At 40.7% G+C, this 23,799-nt stretch overlaps 1 protein-coding gene across 1 annotated transcript in view; it reads right to left on the reverse strand.

Annotated features, from left to right (window-relative positions):
* Positions 1–23,799, reverse strand: part of GNS (glucosamine (N-acetyl)-6-sulfatase) — a 45,033-nt gene that overhangs the window by 17,864 nt on the left and 3,370 nt on the right. Inside the window, exons 2-9 of the mRNA XM_037063074.1 lie at positions 21,697–21,756; positions 18,221–18,427; positions 16,210–16,275; positions 13,749–13,847; positions 12,092–12,259; positions 10,417–10,499; positions 8,913–9,031; positions 7,158–7,261 (exon numbers count right to left, since the gene is read on the reverse strand). Of these exons, the coding sequence (XP_036918969.1) occupies positions 7,158–7,261; positions 8,913–9,031; positions 10,417–10,499; positions 12,092–12,259; positions 13,749–13,847; positions 16,210–16,275; positions 18,221–18,427; positions 21,697–21,756 (906 nt within the window). The remainder of the gene's footprint in view (positions 1–7,157; positions 7,262–8,912; positions 9,032–10,416; positions 10,500–12,091; positions 12,260–13,748; positions 13,848–16,209; positions 16,276–18,220; positions 18,428–21,696; positions 21,757–23,799) is intronic.

Below are 23,799 nucleotides of genomic sequence, written 5' to 3' on the forward strand. Positions count from 1 at the left end.
ATGAGAGGAATATCTTGGATGTGAAGGTGCCCCCAGGGCAGTGAGGAAGGAGTCCATGCCCCTTACCAGGCTCCCCAGCCTGGGGCACCTCTGCCAGGAACAGGAGTCCCATAATATCTGGCTTTGAGAACCAAAGGGAATTATGCACAACAGGGCTAAAGGACTGTGGGAGATCAAGACACTCATCTCAAAGGGCTCACACACTCACCTGCTCCGAGCTCCAGGGCAGAGGCAGCGTGGGTTATACAAGGAGGAATGAAACTGACTAACTTTAGGGCTAGGGCTGGAGAAACAGGGGTGGGACATCGCTCTCAGGGAACAGAGGGTTGGTAGGTGCCATTGTTCCTCTGTTCAGCTCTCTTCCCACCTAGCTGGCCCTACTGCTCTCCATTAATGTGGCTAACAACATTCGCCCTGCCCCAGCACCGCCCTGAGACACTACCCCACCTAGCCCGCTCATCCAGCCAAAGCCTCTTCTAGAAGCTCTATTCCCTGCCACAAGAAGTGGCAGTCTTGGTGACCAATGAGAACTCTCCCAAAGACCCACATACCCCACACCAGTGGTAGCCAGCCTCATCTCCCACTGTAGCTCCCACAAAGTGGCCTGAAGCCTGGCAAAAGTGACAACCAGTCTCAGCTTGCCATGTAGCTCCCGACTGCAGCCCTAGACCTGGTACAAAGGGTGGGTGGCCTTTTACAGTACAGCTCCAACCAAATGGTCCCAAGTCTGGCACGAGCGGCACTGGTTTTGGCTCCCATAACGACCTCCCAGAGTGCATGCAAGGCTACCACGAGCAGCAATAGGCCGAAGATCACAAAGTGGCTCCTATGAGTGACCACAAGCCCCAGGGAGAAAAAGTGGTACAAGGGGCTCAAGTGGCAGCTGGCCTCACCCCACACTGGGGCCCATCCCAAAAGGCTCCCAACCTGAAGCACCCAGTGGCTGGCTTCAGACCATCTACAGCCCCACCCAAGTGGCTCTACACGTGACACACCAGATAGGTGGTTTCGCTAGATCTGGGGTCGTGCTACAGTAACTCCCACTCCATGGTGTCAGCCTCTGCACAACAGCTTGTGCACTGCAGTCCTAGCTGGTGTTCTCACAGCCAGGCAGCCGGAAGGTTGACCCCACCCACTGACGCAGCAGTAGCAACTGAGGCCCTATTGCTCTCCATTAACTCTCCATCAGGGGGGCACACACAACGCACACAGGTGTTACCCCTGGAGTGCCTGGTGCAGGTGACCAGGAGGACTGTGATACTGGGCCCCATGTGACACCTACATGAGGCCATTCTCAAGACTGGGAGAAATATCAGATCTACTTAATACATAAAACCAAACACAAAAAGTCAGTGAAATGAGGATACAAAAAACGTATGTTCCAAATTAAAGACGACAAAACTCCAGAAAAAGAACTAAACAAAACACAGACCAGCAATCTACCTGATAAAGAGTTTGGAACAATGGTTATAAAGATGCTCATCAAACTCAAGAATAAAAGATCTTGGTGAGAACTTCAACAAAGAGATAGAGAATATAAAAAAGAACCAATTATGACTAAGAATACAATAACTGAAATAAAAAAAACACTAGAGGAAATCAACAACAGAGGAGATGAAGCAGAAGATCAAATCAGTGATCTGAAAGACATAGTAGTGAAAGACACCCAAAATAGCAAAAAAAAAAAAAGAATTTAAAAAAATGAGGGACCTCTGGGACAACCTCAAACATACCAACTTTTGCATGGTGAGCATCTCAGAAGGAGGAGAGAGAAAGAGACAGAAAACCTATTTAAAGAAATGACTGAAAACTTCCCTAAGTTGGTGAAAAAAACAGACATACAAATCCAGGACACAGAGACCAAAATAAGATGAACCCAAAGAGGCCCACACCAAAACATGATTAAAATGCCAAAAGTTAAAGACAAATAATCTTAAAAGTAGCAGGAAAAAAGCAGCTAGATATGTGTAAGAGGGCTCCCATAAAACTATCAGGTGATTTTCCATCGGCAGAAACTATGAAGGCTGAAAGGAATGGCATGATACATTCAAGGTCATGGAAGGGACAATCTCCAACCAGGAATACTACACCCAGGAAGGTGGTTGTTCAGAATTGAACGAGAGAGAATTTCCCAGACAAGCAAAAGCTAGACTTCACCATGGCTAAACAGGCATAAGAAGAAATGTTAAAGGGACTTCTTTAAGCCTAAAAGGCCAAAACTAAAAATAAAATACAGGAATAAAAAAAGTCCACTAATAAAAGCAAACACTTAAAAAAAAGTGATCAATTATAAAGCAAGTAGGAAGATGAAAAGACAAAAGCAGTAAGATTCTATGTAAATACAACCATCAATGAAAGGATACATTCACAGACACAAACACACTCGGACAAGATGAGTAAAATGCGCAGTGGTTTTAGAATGTGCTCGACTTGGGCGACATCAACGTAAGGCAGACTGCTATGAATGCAGCGTGACCCACATGAACCTCAGGGACACCACCAAAAACCTCTAAGACGTACACAAAAATTAGAGAAAAGAATTCAAACAAATACCTACAGAAAATCATCTATGTACAAGAGAAGAACTGCAAAGACAACTATAAAAAAATTAATAAAATAGCAATAACTATGTGAAATAACTAAGTATAATGAACTAAATGTTCTAATCAAAAGACATAAAAGTGGCTGAATGGATTTAAAACAGAAACAAAAAACAAGACCCAGAGACATACTGTCTACAAGAAGCTCACATCAAAGTGAAAGATACACTCAGACAAAAAGTAAAAAGACGGGGAAATATATTTCAGGCAAGTGGACACAAAAAAGCTGAGGCAGCAACACTTGTATCAGACAAAACAGACTTCAAAACAAAGGCTATAACAAGAGACAAAGAAGGGAATAATCATAAGGGGCCAATCCAACAAAAAATTTAATTCTAGTAAACATCTACCCAGCCATGTAAGGGGACACCTAAATACATAAAGCAAATATTAACAGGCCAAGGGAGAAAGGGACAGTAACAGAGCAGGGGGCTTTAATACCCCACTTACATCAACGGGCAGATCATCCAGACAGAAAACCAACAAGGAAACCGTGGCCTTAAAAGATACATTAGATTAGATGGATGTAACAGATGTTTACAGACAATTCCATCCCAAACAGCAGAATATACATTTTTCTCAAGGGCACGTAGAACATTTTACAGGACAGAAAACAGGATGGGCCACAAAAGGAATCTCAATAAATTTAAGATGACTAAAGTCAAGCAATTTCTCTGATCATAACAGTATGAAACTAGAAATCAATTATACGAGAAAAACTGGAAAAAACACAAACAGGAAAAGCCTTTCCAGGAAAAGCTTTAGTAGCATAACATGCTACTAAACATTTAATGTGTTAAGAAATCAAGGAGGCCCTGGCTGGTGTGGCTCAGAATATTGAGCACCAGACTGCAAATCGGAGTGCAGGTTTGAGTCTCAGTCTAGGGCACATGTCTGGGTTGGGGTCCCCAGCAGGGGAATTACAAGTGGTAACCACACATTGTTTCTCTTCCCCTTTTTCTCCTGCCGTTCCCCTCCATCTAAAAATAAATAAAACCCTTAAAAAAAAGAAAGAGACAATTAAGAGATACCTCAAGACAAATGAAAATGGTAACACAGTGTCCCACCCCCACCACAATCTATGGAACACAGCAGAAGCAGTTCTCAGAGGGATATTCACAGCAACACAGGCCTACCTCAAGGGAAAAAAATGCACATAAACGATCTTTCTCCCTAAAGGAACTAGAAAAGAAGAACAAACAATACCCAAAGTTAGTGAAAGGTAGGAGACAATAAGGATCAGGGTGGAAATAAATGAAATAAAGACCAAAAAAACAATAGAAAAGATCAATGAAACTAAGAACTGATTCTTTGAAAAGCTAAACAACATTAATAAATCTTTAATGAGGCTCATTAAAAAAAATAGCACCCAAGAGGTTCTATTGGAGGCATAGGCAGAAATGCTTCACTTCCTCCCACAACCAAGAGGATAACAAGTAACTTAAAAACAAAGAACCAGAACTGCTAGAAAGTCATCTGCATGGAAGTCAGACAACCAAGGACTTAAACATCCATCCAGACTGGTGTGCCCAGGCAAAGAAATATGGTTCAAATAAAAGAACAGATCAAAACTCCAGAAGAACTAAGTGACAAGGAGATAGACAACCTATCAGATGCATAGTTCAAATCACTGGTAATCAGGATGCTCACAGAACTGATTGAGCTAGGATGCAAAATGAAGGAAGAAATGAAGGCTACACAAAGTAAAATAAAGGAAAATACATAGGGAATGAAAAGTAAAGGGAAGGAAACCGAGACTCAAATCCATGATTTGGACTAGAAGGAAGATCTAAACATCCAAATGGAACAGAATGAAGAAACAAGAATTCATAAACATGAGGAGAGGCTAAGGAACCTCCAGGACAACTCTGAATGCTCCAATGTCTGAATCACAGGGATGCCAGAAGGAGAAGAGGGAGAGCAAGAAATGGAAATTTTATTTGAAGAAATAATGAAGAACTTCCCCAATCTGATGAAGAAAATAGACTTCCAGAAGTCCAGAAAGCTCAGACAGTCCCAAAGAAGTTGGACCCAAGGAGGAACACACCAAGGCACGTCATAACTACATTGCCCAAGATTAAAGATAAGAAGAGAATCTTAAAAGCAGCAAGACAAAAGGAGAAAGTTACCTACAAAGGAGTTCCCATCAGACTGTCAGCTGATTTCTCAAGAGAGACCTTACAGGCAAGAATGTACATCCAAGAGTACTCTATCCATTAAAGCTATCACTTAGAACGGAAGGGCAGATAAAGTGCTTCCCAGATAAGGTCAAGTTAAAGGAGTTCATCATCACCAAGTTCTTACTATATGAAATGTTAAAGGGATTTATCTAAGAAAACGAAGATCAAAAATATGAACAGTAAAATGACAACAAATTCACAGCTATTAACTGAACCTAAAAAACCCAAAGTAAACAATAAAACAGGAACAAAATCATAATTATGGAGAGCTCACGGAGGGTTATCAGTGGGGGAGGGAGGAGAGAAGGGGAAAAGGTACAGAGAGTAAGTAGCATAAATGGTAGGTAAAAAATAGACAGGGGGAGGTTAAGAATAGCACAGGAAATGTAGAAGGCAAAGAACTTACATGTACCACCCATGGACGTAAACTAAAGGTGGAGAATGCGGGTGGGAGGGGGTGGCGGGAGAGAGGAAAATAAAGGGGGAAAAATGGGACAACGGTATTAACATAATCAATAAAATATTTTTTAAGAGGAAAGAAGGAAAAAGAGCTCAAATTTAAAAAAAAAAAAGAAGAAAAACAAAAGTGAATCCTAATGCACTTGGTGGGAATGCAGACTGGGGCAGCCGCTATGGAAAACAGTAGGGATATTCTTCAAAAAATAAAAAATAGAACTACCATATGACCAGGAATCCCAGTTCTGGGTATTTACTCAAAGAAACGGAAAACACCAGTTTGAAATTAGGGTTCACTGCAGCATTACTTAAAATAACCAAGACATGAAAGCAACCTAGATGTGTACTGACAAAGAATATGTGGTACACAGGTATAATGAACTATTACCCATAAAAATGAATGAAATATTGTCATATGCAACAACGTGGATGGACCTAGAGGATAGTATGTTAAACTAAGTAAAATAATCAGACAAATATTGCATGATTTTACATATGTGAAATCTAAGATACAAAATATAAGAACCAAAAAAAAAGGTAAAGATAAAAGAAACACACTCAGATACAGAGAATAAACTGATGTGCCCAGGTGGGAGGTTGATGAGGGGAAGGGTATTATGAATAGAAACTGTTCATAATACAGTTATGAAATTATAACTGTATTAAAAGTTATAAAATTAGTCACAGGAATGTGAAGTACCGCATAAGCAATATAGTCAATAATACTGGAATAACTGTGTATGTGGTGCAACCACTGTGCAAAATGGTATGGAGATACCTCAAAAAGTTAAAAATGGACCTGCCTTTGATCCTGTGATCTTGCTTCTGGGAATACATCCAAAGAAAGCCAAAACACTAATTTGAAAGAACATAAGCACCCCTATAGTCATTGCAGCATTATTTACAATCACCAAGATACAGAAGCAGCCCAAGTGTCTTTCAGTAGATGAGTGGATAAAACAACTATGGGACATTTACACAATGGAATACTACTCAGCCATGAATAAGCAGAAAACTTTACGTTTGTGACACTATGGAAGGACCTGGAGAACATTATGCTAAGTTAAATAAACCAGAGAAAGACAAATACCATATGATTTCACTCATATATAGGATCTAATAAACAAACTGAACTAACAAGCAAAACAGAGACAAACTCACAGAGAGCAGATGTAAGCTACTGAGCGGGGAGGTAGGGGATGGAAGGATCAAGCAAAAAGGAAAAAGGACTCATGGACATGGACAACAGTGTGGTCACTGTAGGGAGGAGGGGGCAGAAGAGGGTTAAATGGTAATAAAAAGCCCTGGCTGGCGTAGCTCAGTGGACTGAGCGCGGACCTGCGAACCACACCATCGCGGTTCGATTCCCAGTCAGGGCACATGCCTGGGTTGCAGGCCAGTTCCCAGCAGGGGACTCACAAGAGGCAACCACACATTGATACTTCTCTCCTTCCCTTCCCCTCTAAAGATAAATAAATAAAATCTTTAAAAATTTTTTAAAAAAATGGTAATAAAAAAATTACAATGAAGATTTTAAAAAAACAACAACCAAATATGTATGGTGCCAGATGGGGACTAGACTCATCTCATGGTGATCACTTCATGAAGTACATAAATGTCCAATCACTGTTGAATGCCTGAAACTAATATATATTGTATATTAAATAAATTAAAGACAAAAGTCATTCATGCTAATATTTTATGTATGTCTATATTTGGAGGGGGAATATAGTTAACAGGGTATGGTCAGGAATAAAAAAACAAGTCACTCTTTCCAAGGCTTATACCCACACTTACAATCTTAAGCCAGTCAGCCCTCATCCTCATAGGAGAAATCTAACCAGCCTCCTCTACGGAGGGATGGCCTCCGCTTCTCACACAGATGCCACCTATGAACAGCATCACCTGGTCAGACACCTACCTTGCTTGTCTGATTCGGTTTGATCCCAGGCCCTCGAACCAACAGTGGAACCTTGATATCAAACTCGTACAGCTGCCTTTTGTCTATTGGCAAAGAAAACTGTCCTGAAAATGAAATGCACAGGGTGAAGGTGGAGCCCACACAGAAGTGCCACGCATATCTTCATTCATTTAATCAACAGCAAAACCAAAACAAGTTTGTCCCACTAATTATGGTGTTTAAGTAGGAGGTTTAAATTTGCCTGGGTCTCATTACTACAAGGCAAATTTAGTAAATTCCTAGGGGGACTCCCTGGTCTACGAGGGGACAATTCAGCTAAGCGAGTGACAGGGAAGTACTGAAACACAGATACATAATTTATGTATGATACCCAACCTGATCATAATTGAGTGAGGTTATTCTGAAAAATGCTAAATAAAGGGACAAAAACATTTATCCTGCTTTTCCTGAATAAAATGAATCCCAAGAAAACCAAACAGTTGATGAGGGGAAGTTCTTCCAGCTAATATATGCAAAAGGACAGAGAGAGGAAGCCAATATTGAGCAATTCCTGAGGGAATAATGCACTTAAGCATCAGTGGAAGCTTCAGCCACAAAAGGTTCACAAGATAGGCTCAGAGTGACATTACACAGGCCATCAATCAATACTGGCATCCCTAAACTGGGGCAACCAGACACCAAGGGCATCAGGAAATGATGCAACGGGAAGTACACAGCAGGATCACCAAGAAAGCATCCTTGTTGAAATGTGAATTTCTCTTAAGACTCTAGATCTGACTACCAATCTACAGAAAAAGCTGAGTATAAGTAAACAAGTAAAGCCAACATGAAACAGCAATTAGCCAAAGCCAAAACATGAGGTATTCTAAAGGACAAAAGACCAGTTTTTCCACTAAGCCAGTGGCAAAAACAGCTTTAATGAAACATAAAAACTAAACATAGCGTGTGGACTTTGTCTACATCCTGACACCTAATAAACTAGTCAGATGCACGATCAAGTGTGGAATCACAATTTCTGGAGTCTCTTCAAAACCTTCTAGCTCAAAAAGAAAACCATAAGGAAGGTAGGAAGAATTCAAAAGACTGGCCACATGCAACTGAAAATTGAAACTGGGTAATGGTGTTATTGTATTAGTCTCTAAGTCAAGTGCTTAAAAATATTCACAACAATGTATGAAATGCCCAATGAGCCTGCTCTATGGAAGCAAGCTGCAGGTCAATTCCACTTAAGTTTACACAATTTATAGGTGGGAAAAGAACACATTGCTTTTTAACTACAGAGGTCCAAGTAGAAAGGATGAAACTCAAAGACAGGACACTGATTTATACTGCAGTTTTAAAAGACAACAAAGCAAACCCCACATATACACACACAAACGTAAAAAACCCTAACTTCATAATTTTGTAAGAAAGAGCCTTTCCCCCAAGACAACCTTCTCTTGATCTTCCTGTGTAAAACGTCTCTCCCCTATTCTCTATGACCTATTTGTCCTTGAAATCTAGTTCAATTTCTTACCTCCTTCATAAACCCTACCTCCAAACCATCAAGCTAAGCTCACTCTGCTCCCGACTCCTAGAACACCATGTAATTTAAAATACGACTCAGCAAATAGTGAAACGTGGTCCCTCCATGTGGGAATGAGATGGCCCTCTAACCAGAGGGGTCCTGAGGGCAAAACCCTCCTTCCGGCTTCTAAACTGCCACAGAAGGAAAGGCACCGCACAGGTCACAGGACACCTGAGCATGCCCCTTACCTGTGTGATAGCCATTATCAGAGGTATAAAAGATGTAAGTGTTGTTGAGCTCCCCATTGAACTCCAGTCTCTTGACCAGTTTCTCCACAAGGTCATCAACTGAGAGCAGAGTTTGCCACCTGGATGGGAACACAGGGTGGCAAGTGGGACCTCAGAGACAAAGACTCAGGGTAACCTGCAAAACCTCAAAACCATTCTCCCCCAAATGGGAGAAATTTAATTTTAGAACACTTGGTTCAGATCAAATTTAACTGTTTCCAAATGAATGTTTTTTTTAAAAAAGAATTTATTTATTTATTTATTTTGAGAGAGGGGATGGGAGGGAGAAAGAGAGGAAGAGAAATATCAATGTGTGTTTGCCCCTCACACGTCCCCTAGTGGGGACCTGGCCTGAAACCCAGGCATGTGTTCTAACTGGGAATCAAACCAGTGACCTTTTGGTTTGCAGTCGGGCACTCAATCCACTGAGCCACACAAGTCAGGGCTGAATGAGGCTTTTTATAGCCAGTTAGCTCTATTATTATCATTGGTGATGAGAGTAGAGACAAGTGGAACAGCAAGCTGTCAATTCAGCACTGATTATTAGAGTCACTTACACAGAACTGTGCCTAAACAGTGTTTATGATTTAAACTAGGGGTTGGCAAACTAAAAGAACTGGCCAAAGCTTGCCCACTCCTTGTTTTTTGTTTTTATATTGTGGTAAAGCCCAAATAACATGAAATTTACCATCTTAAAATTTTTTAAGTGTACAAGTCACTAATATTAAGTATATTCATAGAGTGAAACAGATTTCCAGGACTTGTTTCAGCTTATAAATCTGAAACAACCCACTAAACAACTGCCTCTTTTTATATACACAAAGTTTTATTGGAACACAACCACGCTCCCTCCCTCCCATCTGCCTACGGCTGCTTTTCCACTTCAACAGCACAGCTGAGCAGCTGCAATGGAGACCATGTGGCCTGCAAGCCTGTCACATTTACTATCTGGCCCTTTACAGAAAAAGTCTTCCAACCTCTGTCTAAACTATATACACTTTAAATAATGGATTAAAAAAAAATTGACTTAAAAGAATTTCCTGAAAATTCCAGACAGCAAAGGTAAATACTTTACTCTCGTCTAAGCCTTTGGGTCTTATGCAAATATTGGGTGACTGATCTCTAACAAACTGACCTTTACTTTCGATATAGGAAACTTAAAAAAAAAATCCAATGGCTTCAGTTTGCGGTGTTTTAACAAGTCATAAAAGTAGATCAATCAGTCCTGGGATCCAAAAGTCATCTAACACACCCAAATGTAAAGGAATCTCTGGCTGTTTCTAAGGCAAAGAGACTGCCACCCACCCCCCTCAAAAAAAAAAAAAGAATCTCTCCCATCACCTTGTTTCCCTCTGATTTTGCCTCAAAGATACTCAAAGATAAGCATGTGGTACAGTTCCCTGTTCACTGGCTGATCTGTAGGGTCTGCAAAGCCCACCCAGATTGAGAAAGTAGCGGCTCTTACCTTTTTCTAAATGCATCATCTAAGAACTGTATTGAAGAATTAGTCATTGGGGTCTTGGCTTGCCTAATTAACCAGTGCTTGTTCTAAAATTTAAAAGAAAAAAAAAGGTTAACACCACGTCACCCAAATAAACTGCTTTAGTAAATAATAAAGGGGATCATTTTATGCTTCAGTAAAGAGGACCTGGAGTCTATTTAAGCAACTTCAGACTTTCCCTCCTCCCCATTTCCCTCCCCTGCATTCTTTAAAAAAACCTTCCCACAGATTATCACTCATTGTTTACATTCTTCCCACCACTTTCTGAATGGCACTGGGCTCTTTTTGTCAGCAGCATGGGTAAGAGATGTAGAGAGAGATATTGGGAAACTACTGGCTAAAAGGAGTTTCAACTTTTAAATCTGAGTCTATGCTTTGGGTCTACTACCCAACCTACAAAAGGGTAAACATTAACTTTACCTTCTTCCAAGTTTTGCCTAATAAGTCAACATTTCATTATTTTCTATTTTCTTACCCAAGATATCAATCATCTTAAAACTGTTGGGAAAATCCCATCATAGCAATTTTCTAAACATCAAGTCCAAATCTGGAGGGTTCTCTTCATTTAAATTAAAAAATCACAGTTTTAAAAAAAACAACAACATTCCCACGTCATCAACAATCTTCTTCCTCCTTGTTCTTAAAACCCTAAGTTGCTATCTTCCAAACTCTGGTCCTCAAAGTGGTCTCAGTTAGTGTTGGAGAAATGCTACACAGCACGTCGTCCCCTCGGATCTTCACGTGAGAACGTGAATAACTGTGAGAAATCCTGTCGGCAGAGTGACTTATTTAACCTAAAGTTTCTGCACTTATTCGACCAGGGGAACTCCTATCAGTTTTTTTTTTTCAAACGCAGTTTGAGAGTGGCCCTCTCAAAACTCAGCTCAGTTTAAAACTCATACTTAACATGCTCACAATATTCCAGGCAACACACTAGGACGTGTTTCTATGTGCTTTAGTCCATACAGCGGGTGCATGAAAACTGGACGCTAGCGTCTTGCTCACTGTCGGGTCACTAAGCTGGAAGGTGGTAGCACTCAGTCTAACTGCAAGATTCATTCTTTCCACCACCTCACAAGCAATTAAGATTTCTGGGCAATAGGCATGAGGCATGAGAGGCCTTCTGCATTTGAACCAGTGAACTGCCCTATGCCAGGGGATGGGTAAGTAACTGGCATATAAGGTAAACATTTAGGTGTGGCCCTTAATTATGGTAAGGCACCCTGCTCGGCTCATTGCCCACCTTCCCTTCCCCATCTATCGCACTGCGTCACCCCTCCTCCTCCTGTGCCTCAGGCCTGGTGAAGGCCACCCAGAGAAAGCTGCCGCAGGGTCGGCCCCAAACGACATGTCTCAGCCACTGCCCGGCATAATTTTCATCAGGACAGCCTGTAGTCAAGAAAGATGCCATCTCTTTAAGATCCTCTCTGGATTCTCTAGCTCTTCACTGGATGTGTGGCAAGAACCTTATTTGTGTTCCTGCCAGTTTATACTATCTATCCTAGTAGAGACAGGTGTAATTACCTTTAAAAGTTACAGAAAGAAAACCAGCTACATAGCTCAATGGCTCTCTGACAAGTATAATATACATTATACAAATATATATTGAGTATATGTATCCAAGGATCAGAGAAGCTACCGTTCCATGGATGTTGAAGTTCTTGTTCCTCGGTGCAAAGACGTTCTGGAAGGTCTGCTGGTACTGAGGTGCGGCTGTCCAAGGCGAGTGAGGCGCTGGAGTGGAGATCATCATGAAGAACGGTTCAAAGTTGGACTTGTAGTCCAGGAAGTCCAAGGAGACATTAGCCTGACACACACAAAGATTTGTCATCTCCTACCCTCCCCAACAGTCGTGGACTTGAAAGATACACCTTCTCTGATGAACAGAAGGCACAGGGTCATACTAGCTTTGAACAAGTCTCAGCACACAATCTACACCATAGTCAAACAACAAGCATGCTGTTGGAACAAGTATTTGGCTTTTAGGCGATACTTATAATAAAAAACTGGGAAGCACACTGGCGTAGATTAAGATGATGATTTTACAGGATCAAAAGTGTTAGGCCTCCCACTGGAAAGAAATAGTAATTTGGCCATTTTAGTACTAACTTACATTAATGCACCTTAGAGTGTATCCATTTTGATGCCTTAAAGAATATAAAAATAGAGTCAATCTAATTCACAACAGTGGAAAAGGTGGATTAAATTACCTTAATCTCACAAAAATATGTAGAGAGCAGATATCGTAAGTTATGTCCAAATAAATCACACCAGGTCTTTAATTAATATGGACTTAGATTTGTCATTGGCTTATTTGGAGATGAAATATGAAAATGAAAGCATCCCACATACGTATCACATTTAATTGTTCGAGTCGATTTACATCTTCGTTTATTCCCAACACCAAACTCAAAGGGAACCCACTGCATCAATGTGCTGCCCCACCCTGCCCACCCATCTCCTCGGGCCTCTGAGAGGCCTGTGGCACTGCACACGCCCAGCACACTCTGCCCAGCAGCCCTGACTCTGATCTGTCTGCGGTCTCTCTCCTGACCTGGACAGCTCAACTCTCACCTACTTCACGGTTGTGCTTAAATGTTATCTAAGTGATCCCCATACCCAGCCTCGTTTCTCTAACCGAGCATCATCTCTCTCTCTCTCTCTCTCTCTCTCTCTCACACACACACACACACACACACACACACACACACACACACACAAATAAAATCTGCCACTAAAAAGTTACCTTTCACAGAATCAAGGACTGTGCCCCATTTAGGGCTGAACACCCACTACAATGAGGGCTAAAACATTTGGTGAAGGAATGCTCCAGGGAGGTCTGTCATGAGAAACACCATAGACAGGAATGTCCCAAATTCATCCCGTTCTGGCATTCTTTATATATAAATACACAATACTGAAGAACTCCCATACCCCAGTCACCCCCACCCTCATTATGAAGCTGCCATCTTGTAGCTTGTGAGAAAAACTGGGGTCAAGAGTAGGAACCTTACAGAGTAAAACCTCTTCAAGTGAACTACGTAGTCTCGAAGACAGCCTCTGAAAAAGGGATTTGTTGCTGGAGTTTCAAGAACATTACCTGAGCCTGGCTCGTATACAAAAAAAAAACCCACTCTCAGCAGTTTTTAATCAGTTGGAAATATTCTTTGGCAGTTAGACTGAGTTATTATTCATTCCCATTACCCAACAGGAACAAATACAACTGAAGGTTTTCTCAGCAAAGTCTTTAATCAAATTTAAGCCAAACCTGCAAGGACAGAGTGTCAGTAACTCACCAAAACATCTGTCAGGTAGTCCATACTGTAGTTTTCACCGTGCTTTCGTGCCTTCCCATTGATAGAGAGGGTATAATTATAGTACTTAGAATTCTTTTCCTATCAGAGAGAGGAAAATAAAATGCATTACAACATCAAACAAACTGAAAGTCAAAATCCATGCTACGCTAACCTATACTCTGTTTAAATAGTGATAAGACATAAAAAAATGGAATTACTCTAGTTATATTGAATTTTAAAAATATGTATTTTATTGATTATGCCATTACAGTTGTCCCATTTCCCCCCTTCGTTCCTCTCCCCCCTGCATACCCCTCCCCCCATTCCCCTCCTTTATAAAGTTCATGTCCATATGTCACAAGTTCTTCAGCTTCTGTATTTCCGATAATATTCTTGCCCTATTTTCTACCTACCGTCTATGCTACTTATTCTCTGTACCTTCTTCCCCCTTCTCCTCCTCCCACTCCCCTGTTGCTAACCCTCCATGTGATCTCCATTTCTGTGGTTCTGCTCCTGATCTAGCTGTCCTCTTAGTTTTTTGTTTTTGGTGTGGTTGTTAATAACTGTGAGTTTGCTGTCCTTTCACTATTCATATTTTTATCTTTTTTCTTAGTAAGTCCTTTTAACATTACACAAAACAAGGGCTTGGTGATGATGAACTCTTTGAATTTGACTTTATCTGAGAAGCACTTTATCTGCCCTTCCATTCTAAATGAGAGCTTTTCTGGATAGAGCAACCTTGGATGTAGGGCCTTGTCTTTCATGACTTGGAATACTTCTTTCCAGCCCCTTCTTGCCTGGAAGGTCTCTTCTGAGAAATCAGCTGACAGTCTGATGGGAACTCCTTTGTAGGTGACTGTCCCCTCATCTCTTGCTGCTTCTAGGATTCTCTCCTTCATTTTAATCTTGGCTAATGTAATTATGATGTGCCTTGATGTGTTCCTTCTTGGGTCCACCTTCTTTGGGACTCTCAAAGCTTCCTGGACTTCCTGGAAGTCTATTTCCTTTGCCAGACTGGGGAAGTTCTCCTTTATTATTTGTTTAAATAAGTTTTCCACTCGTGGCTGTTTCTTTTCCCCTTCTGGTATCCCTATAATTTGGATGTTGGAACGTTTAAAGATGTCCTGGAGGTTCCTAAGCCTCTCCTCATTTTTTGAATTGTTTCTCCATTCTTTTCTGTTTGGTTGTTTCTTTCGTCCCTCTGGTCCACTCCATTAATCTGGGTCTCAGTATTCTCTCTATCACTATTGGTTCTCTGTGCATTTTGCTTCATTTCACTTAGTTTAGCCTTCATTCCTTCATATAATTTGCGACTAAAATCAACCAGTTCTGTGAGCATCCTGATCACCAGTATTTTGTACTGTGCATCTGATAGGTTGGCTATCTCTTGGTCACTTATAAATATTGGCTCTGGGGCTTTGAGCTGTTCTTCTGCTGGAGTCATAATGTTTTGGTCTGTTCACACCTGTTACATATGAGGGGCAAAAGCTTAGGTGTTTTCCGGGGCGGGTCTACCCAGTTGCTGGGTTGTGACTGGGGGCAGGGTCAGAGAGGGAGCAATGGTGTTTATTGGGCGCTCTCTCAGATTTCAGTCCCCTCTGCCACTTCCCACAAGCAAATCGGACCCTTCTGGTGCTGGTTCCCAGGTGTGTGGACTTGTATGTTCTAGGATCCTGTGGGTCTTGCCAATGAACTCTCCTGTGAGGTTGGGCGCCTCTCCTAGAACCTCAACCCCCAAAAGTTTTTCCAATAGGTGCTTTTAGGCTTTATTTCCCATCGCTGGGGCCCTGGGTTGCACAGTCTGTTTCACTGACCATTAAACCTGCCTGGTTTATCTGCATGCAAACATGGGTCCAAGGTCAGCCAGCCACCTTGCACGCCTCATTGGGTTTGCTCGTTTTCTCCCTGCACCTGTGTCTGCCAACCACCGCCTCTTCCTGCCGGGACCCCTCTCCACCGGCCTCCAACTCCACCTCCCTTACCAGTCTGGATGAATGGTTCATTATTGTTGGACTTCGGTACAGTTCAATTTTGTCTGTTTTGGTTATGTTTTTGTTTCTAAATCTTTGTTGTCCTTAAATTTGGTTGTGTGAGGAGGTACAGTATTTCCACCTACACCTCTACCTTGGCCCGAATTGGATTTTTTGACTAGGGTTTTAATGAACTCATAGCATAGTCTCAATAACATGTCCTACTTAAACAAAACAAACAAACAAACAAACACACACACACCAGGAGCTGATCAAGTAGAATAGCAAAGTATGTTGCTAAACCCCCACAAAGAAATTACTCACAAATCAAAAGAATTTCCTTCAAGGAGAAGAATTTCCTTCAAGGAGATAAAACAGTCAATCATAAAAGCAAAACAAGTTATGTCAATATCAGAGCCTAATCATAAAGTGAACATATTTTGCATCTGTAGGGCTATGTATAGCTGTCCCTGAGCTCAATAATCACTCACCAAGGCATACCAGTAACTCCATCCCAGGGGAACGTGTTCCAATCCACCGGCATCCGGGGCTCCGTACTGAAAAGCAAGACAAGCTGGGCATCAAAGTCCGTAGACATGACGAGGCCACAAAGAAACAGTAAATTTGTAGAATCTTGCAGATCAGTCTTTTAAACATAGCAGGTGCTAGTTTTCCCCAAACACACAAACGAGCAAAAAATTTAAAGATGCTATAGTCTTGGTAGCTTCTGAAACAGGAGTTGGCAAAATATGGGCCAAATCTAGTCTGCCAACTGTTTTGTATGGCCAGCATGCTAAGAATTTTTTTCTCCAACCATTAAAAAATATAAAGACCAATCAAAAGAATATTTTGTGACATGTGACAGCTACATGAAATTGAAATTTCAGTGACGATAAAGCTTTATCGGAACGCAGCCACACTCACTAGTTTGCGTAACGTCTATGGCTGCTTTCATGCTACAATGGTAGAGTTGAATACTCACAACAGAGACATACAGCTTATAAAGCCTCAACCATTCACCTCTGGCCCTTTACAGAAAAAACCACATGGCTTAGGCCACAGGGCTCATTTGCTGAGCTACTGATGGCCTAGGCAGGGGTGTCAGACTCATTTTCACTGGGGGCCACACCAGCCTTGCAGTTGCCTTCAAAGGGCTGAATGTAACTTTAGGACTGTGTAAATGTTACTACTCCTTAACAGTTAAGTGAGCTCAGCGCTGCTGCTGTGTAGAAACAAGGTGCTGGGATGGAGGGCTGGGTTCTGCCCTCGGGCCTTGTGTCTGCCACCTGTGGCTTAGACTGAATAGTCCAACTGACCCTGTGACTAACACCAGGGAAAATAATCCAATTATGAGCTACTAGTCTAAAATTTCAGTTGTCCTGTTGATGAAATCTACTTTTGGAGCTCATTTTTCCTGATGGGACGAGTCAGTGAAGAGACCACAGAATCATCCCATTCTATTTCAATGAAGTTTAATAATGCCCATTTAAGGCAGAATTTAATCCCTCAGAACTAAATCTTTGCCAATTTAAAGAATTTCTCCTAATTTTATATATACATTAGATGATCTTCAATATGCAAAGTAGTGTAAGTTCTCTTTATGACCCATGGCTATAACCTAATAACCTAGTACTCGTACTTATTTCTCATGATTCTTTTCCAATTGAGTCATCTTCCTTCAAACCCACAAGGCTGAAAATTCCCCTAGTTATTGTGGGAAGGAGGAGAAGTAAAAGAAACTTCAGATCAGATATTAAGATTGCTAGCAAACACAGATAAAATATGTAAGAAAATGTACTTCTCCTCTCTGTCCTGAATGCCCAATTTTATTGGTAACCCCCAATACTCTCACATACACTATTTCCTGTAAGCTCGACCTCTGACTAAAAGCCAAGGCCAGTGTGGTGGGTGTGAGGAGGGAAACTTGGCCTTGGCAGGTCACAATGAGGTATGTCCACACGCAGGCCCCAGAGGCCCAGCACATGCACCACTCAGCCACCTGCCTAAGTGGCCTGACTGTCCCCGGCTCTGGGTGCTTTCTCTTTACCACTGATCTGTCCACATTTTGTTCCCACTTTTTAGGTTAGGGAATGAATTAAGCACATTCATTAAGCACTTCCCTGATTCAGGGAAGATACTAAGAGGAAAACATTCTTCATTCAGACCCCAGTAAAGGGGAGTTGGAAACAGAGAGAACATGACAGCCACATGATCAGCAGAAGTGAGTTAAAAGGGGAAGACGCCGCACACAGCAGCAGTCCTGAGATAGTTTTTCAACAAATGCTCTTGAGATATGTAAAAGAAAAAACTTAGTACCCAAATGATGTAAATATGTTCATGTAAGTTCCTATTTATGGGCTGGGATAAAACAACACTTGCTAAAAATCCCTTAATATGACTTGAACGGATACTTATCAAAAAAGCAATTAACATGAATTATATTAATTCACACTTAGAAAGCTGTTTTTTTTTTAAAGGGAATAATGAGACCATTCAACGTACCTCATTTAAGTATTTCCCTGCAAAAAAGGTTTGATAACCACACATTGATCTGAGAATTGCTGGGAAAGTATTTGGTTCTTGGATCTTCTGCCAAGACTTACTACTGCAGTTTCCCTCCAAAGTGTTGTTAACAACGTGATGATTATGTGGGTACTTCCCCGTCAGGATACTGGCACGGCTCGGGCAGCAAAGAGCACTTGGCACATACTATAAGGGAGAGAGAAGCAAAAGGGACAAAGTTACACAAGAAAGATGGATTTTGCATCATTTCTAAAGAGAGTAAAGAAAGCTGCTCAATAGCACTCTAACTTCCAATTTCTAGTTTCCCACGGAATATTTTCTTTATGCATGACACACTTTCGAGCTGCTTTAAGTAACACAGTGGAGATAGTAAAGCAGATTAAACAAACCAAGAGATTTGCTTTCAACTGGTTTCTTTCTATAGGGTACCATGTTATTCTAACCTCACCTCAAAGAAATATTTACATGCAAGGAGCACAGTGTGGTGGGAGCTAGTCTTAACCAAAGATAAAGAATACTACTTGAGCCCTGGCTCGTGTGGCTCAGTGGACTGAGCATGCGCCTGCGAACCAAAGGGTTTCTGGTTTGATTCCTGTCAGGGCACATGCCTGGGTTGTGGGCCTGGTCCCCAGGAGGGGGCATGCAAGAAGCAACCACACAGTGATGTTTCTCTCTTTTTCCTTCCCTTCCCCTTTCTCTAAAAATAAATAAATAAAATCTTTAAAAAATACTACTTGAATTTAATGTAGCTGAGAAGTAGAGCCTCATTTTCAGGCTGATTTGTAGCTTTATATAATTCCTGTATCACTTTATACATGGAAGACAGATTTTTTTCTACTTTAATTATGCTTCTATTAGCTATTGTCACCCACAGACTTACCCCTTTCTACCCAATAATTTTTTGTATGACTTTAAATACACATCGCCAGGCCATCTTTTAGAAGGGTAACACAACACTAGCTTGTACTTGCACACCAGCAGGAAAGGCTCATTTGAGCACACCTCTGAATATTATCCCTTGTAAATACTTACTATGTATCTGGCTTTTCATATTGGATTTGACACTTTAAAATACTGGTGAGGATGAGCATTCTCCATATGCACACCAACCAACTGTGTTTATGTGAATGTTCCTTTATGTGCTTTGCACATTTTTTCATCCTGGGTGATTGTTGGCCTCTTGTTACATAAAATTTGAGTTAAGGAAGGACTCAATCATGTTACAGTACTTCCTATTTTTTGTTTGCCTTTTAATTTAGTTAGATATTTGACTTTTGTTATTTTTACATTGGCAACTCTTTTAATTCTTTCCCATTTTTGTTTACTGACCTATTTTCTGGCCAATGCCACACGGTTTGCTGTATCTTCGTGTACATTTCGGTATCCTGCAGAGCAATTTCCTCTAAAAAAATTACCCTAATTGTTCTAACCTACTTATTATTCCAGATAACTCTGGAATCACGTAATGCAGCATAAAAAAATTTTATTGGGATTCTGACTAGAATAAACATTTTATAATCTTGTGTCTTCCCATAGAAAGTAATGTACATGTCTTCATAATAACTATTATTATTATTATTCCAGATAACTCTGGAATCACTTAATGCAGCATAAAAAAATCTTATTGGGATTCTGACTAGAATAAACATTTTATAATCTTGTGTCTTCCCATAGAAAGTAATGTACATGTCTTCATAATAACTATTATTATAAAGTTCTGTAACTTTATTTATAAAGGTCTTAAATATCCACACTGGCCACCACTGCCTTTTTCTAATTTATTTTTTCTGCTATGAAAATGGGATCTCCCTCTCCCTGCCCAGTATTTCTCTAACTAGTTATAGGAAGAAAGTTTTTAAAAAAATTTTTTCATTTCTATCTTACTAAAGTCTTTTAAAAAGTTTCCCAACAATTCTCCTGCTTTCTAGGTAGAAAATCCAAACAAGTAGAAATAATAATTTTGTCTTTTCCCAATGGTTTTACCTCTTAATTCCAAAAGGCTTACACCAGTGACTAGAAAGTTCAGAATAATGTTAAGCGAGAGGTATTACGCCTGTCTCATCCCTAACAGCAGTGACAGAGTCTGTCCCTTAACCATAAGTGTGCTATTTGTTTGAAATATTCATCATAAGGATGTATTCTTCCAAAAGTTTAATAAATTACCAGGAAAGGATGCTAAAATTTCAGAGGATTTTCAAGCATCTGTTGAGATAAACATATAATTGGCCTTCTTTCAACTACTGAGCCCACGTTGGTGAACAATACAATGACCACTGCTAGGTCGAACGGTCAGCCCTCTGTACCTGTGGGCTCTGCCACAGATTCGACCAACTGAGAACTGAAAATATCTGGAAAAGAAAAATTAAGTTGTTGCTGATGCAACCTGTGTAGTCAGATCTATGATGTGGTTGCATCTGTACTGAACATGTACAGACCCTTTTCTTGTCATTATTCCCTGAATGATACAGTGTAACAACTATTTACATAGCATTTACATTATATTAAGTATTATAAGCAATCTAGAGATGATTTAAAGTATACAGGAAAGTGTGCGCAGGTTACATGCAAATTACTATACCATTTCATTTAAAGGACCTGAGCATCCACAGACTTGGTATCTGAGGGGCGGGGGTGGTGGGATGGCCCTGGAACCAATCCCTCAATGGATACCAAGGGATGAATCCACTTACTATAAGTCAGGCACCAAAGAAGTGCTTGTTTTACATGTATCAATTCACTTAACCTCACAAAACCCTGAGACAGGTTTCAGTACCCCCATTTACACATGTGGAAAACAAGGGCCAACAAAGTTAACAACTTGCCCAAGGTCACCCAACAAGAAAAGAGGCAGAGAGCATCCGAACCCAGGCATTGGCTGCAGTGGCAGTGCTCTGAGGCACGGCACTACGCTGCTGTTCAGTTGATTTCTCGGTATTAAGCTAGGCTACCACTCCCTTGTGTGTGTACATGGTTCTTTGGTTTGTTAGTGTTTTGAGTCTCTGGATCTATGTTTAAATACGTGTTTATATTTTACACACACACACACACACACAGAGTTGCTGCTGGTTTGGTTTTGCTATTACCTTTCTCAGGGTTGGCTATGAGGGTTAACTGGGCTTTGTCAAGTGGCCTGCAGGCTGTCACCACAGAATGCTTACACAGCATGTATGTTATCTGTTTCTTACACTCCATGTTCACACCTCAGTCAGGTCTGAAATAAAATTCCCTGAGCTGCAGATCAGACTGGCTTGGAAAACACCTGCAGCTGATCTTCAACTGGTGAGAGATAATATTTCAATTAACTGACTTTATCTCACATTAAATAAAGTCCTTCCTTCACAGCAGGCATGTAACGAGGAATAAAAAACTACAAAGACTACCCAAAAGAAACTGTTTCTTCTCAGAACATAAATACAGTTGACGTCTAACAAAATTAAATAAGCTTCAAAACTTACAGCACTGGAGAAAGTCATCCCCATCTCTCCAATGAGAGCCTTGGTTTTCTTTAGTGGTGTCTGCAAAGTAAATAATTATCTGTTAAACTGTTTCTTCCAATAAACTACAAAACACAACCCCAAATTCGTGGGTTTTGCATCTTAACTCAACCTCTTATTCCCAACCAATCAGCTCTATCTAATACTAAGAAACAGCCAAGAGAGGGGTTCTGGAATGAAACAAACGGGCTTAGTCAGGTCTTTCCCACGCAAAGGTTCAGCATTTCATAATGCTTGCAGGAGGGGCAAGTTCACAGTCGATGGCTTTATTTTAGCAAGGCTGATGTGAATGTAATGGAATTGTGTGCCCTTGTCTCATTTGTCACCAGCCCCCTCATGAGATAGGGCAGAACTATCTCCACTAATTCATCTTTAGAAGCTGGATGTAGGAAATCACATAATAGGAGCCTTCTGCCTTTTAAAACAGTTATAACACTTAGGTTCTGAAAGTGAGAATAATTAGTATCAAATCCTACAGTGAGGAAAAAAATGTGAAGATGGTCATTTAATATAAATAAAAAGGAACATAAATCTGAATAAATAACCTTTACTCAGCAACAAAAACCATCAAAAGGCTCATTTTAATTGTATTATGAGAGTCAGTAGCTTGCAGCTCTTTTCTTGCAGCTTTAAGTGTATTTTGCTGTTCAATAGTTCTTTAAAGATGATCCAAATATATAACTGTGCTAACAAGACCCTCATTTTCAGCATTGCATAAATTACTTTCCCCATTGTTTTACACAGTAGAAAACCTAAGGAACCCATAACCTCAAAAGGATGAGAATTCTAACTTATTCAAGAGGAGCTTTGATAATTTCGTGAGTAGATGCATTACAGGTCCCCAGGAAATGCTAGAGATATGTAAGGTCTGAGGTAACCTTCAGAAGCAATGTCACTAGCCATAATCTCCCATAAGACACATCACTGGGTGCTACCCTCAGGTACAGAACACTCGGATGAATAAAACATTAGATGGACAAAGAATCTGAGCTGCAGTGAAGACATAGGGAGGAGAAATGAGAATGCAAAGTGTAAGTGAGGAAAAGGAACACGTAAGTTGATTATACGGGACTTACTCATCTAATTGTCTGGTAAATACGCAGCTACTGAGGAATATCTGATTTATGGGGAGACTATACTGTATGATTATGAAATATATGTTAAACACTTAATTTGTGCCAGGCACTGGTCCTGGCAATGGTGGTCAAAAGGTAGAAGGTCCCTGAGCTGATGATCTTTGTACTCTTGGGGACTTAAACAACTAACGGTTAATAAACAATCATTTGGGGCAGTGAAAAGTGCTATGAAGAGGATAAACCAGGATGATGTGCTCACAGCTGGAGGGAGGAAAGGTGGAAAATACTTCAGATGGCAGGTCAAGAACGGCCTCTTTCCAGAGCTAACCAGTGCTTCTCAGCACTGGTAAAGTTTATCACATGATAAAGAGTCAGCTCTGCAAAGATTCAGGATAGGATGCTTATAGGAGTGAACAGCAAGTAGAAAGGCTGCCAGACAAGGAAAGAGGCACATGTGAGGGACAGAAAGGTGGTCAGTGTGTCAGAAGCAGTGCGGTAATGAAAGGGGGGAATAGGATAAAACAAGGTCAGAGGGTTAGGCAGAAGCCAGAGGATGATGCAGGGCTGCACCGGAATTGAGAGCGTAGTGTAAGAGACTTATTTTAATAGCCATAAGCATTAGACTACAAATAGTAGTACAAATGATAAGCATAAAAATCTGTGCTTGGTCAAACAAGTCCCAATCAAGAGCCCACACTGCACTGAAAATGTGTATGTGTGTCCGTGCTAACTAACATCGATCCTTAAGATCTAAGCAAAGCTGGTGGCTGGTGAGGATAAGGCTATACAACATACTCTATGAAGCAGCCAATCTTGTACTTACAAAGAAAAATCCCTTCCATAAAAACCCTAAGGAGGGGTCATTTGTTTTCCTAGCTACCATGTACTCCAGGGCTTGGAAATAAAGTTTTGACAATTCTGATAATTCTATAGCTAACTTTTCCTTTTTCAATAGAAAATCACTTTGTTCTTTTTTTTTTAAGATTTT

Source organism: Sturnira hondurensis, unplaced genomic scaffold, assembly GCF_014824575.4.
Source record: "Sturnira hondurensis isolate 20B ecotype Veracruz unplaced genomic scaffold, ASM1482457v3 Scaffold0014384, whole genome shotgun sequence".
Classification (NCBI taxonomy): Eukaryota; Metazoa; Chordata; class Mammalia; order Chiroptera; family Phyllostomidae; genus Sturnira; species Sturnira hondurensis.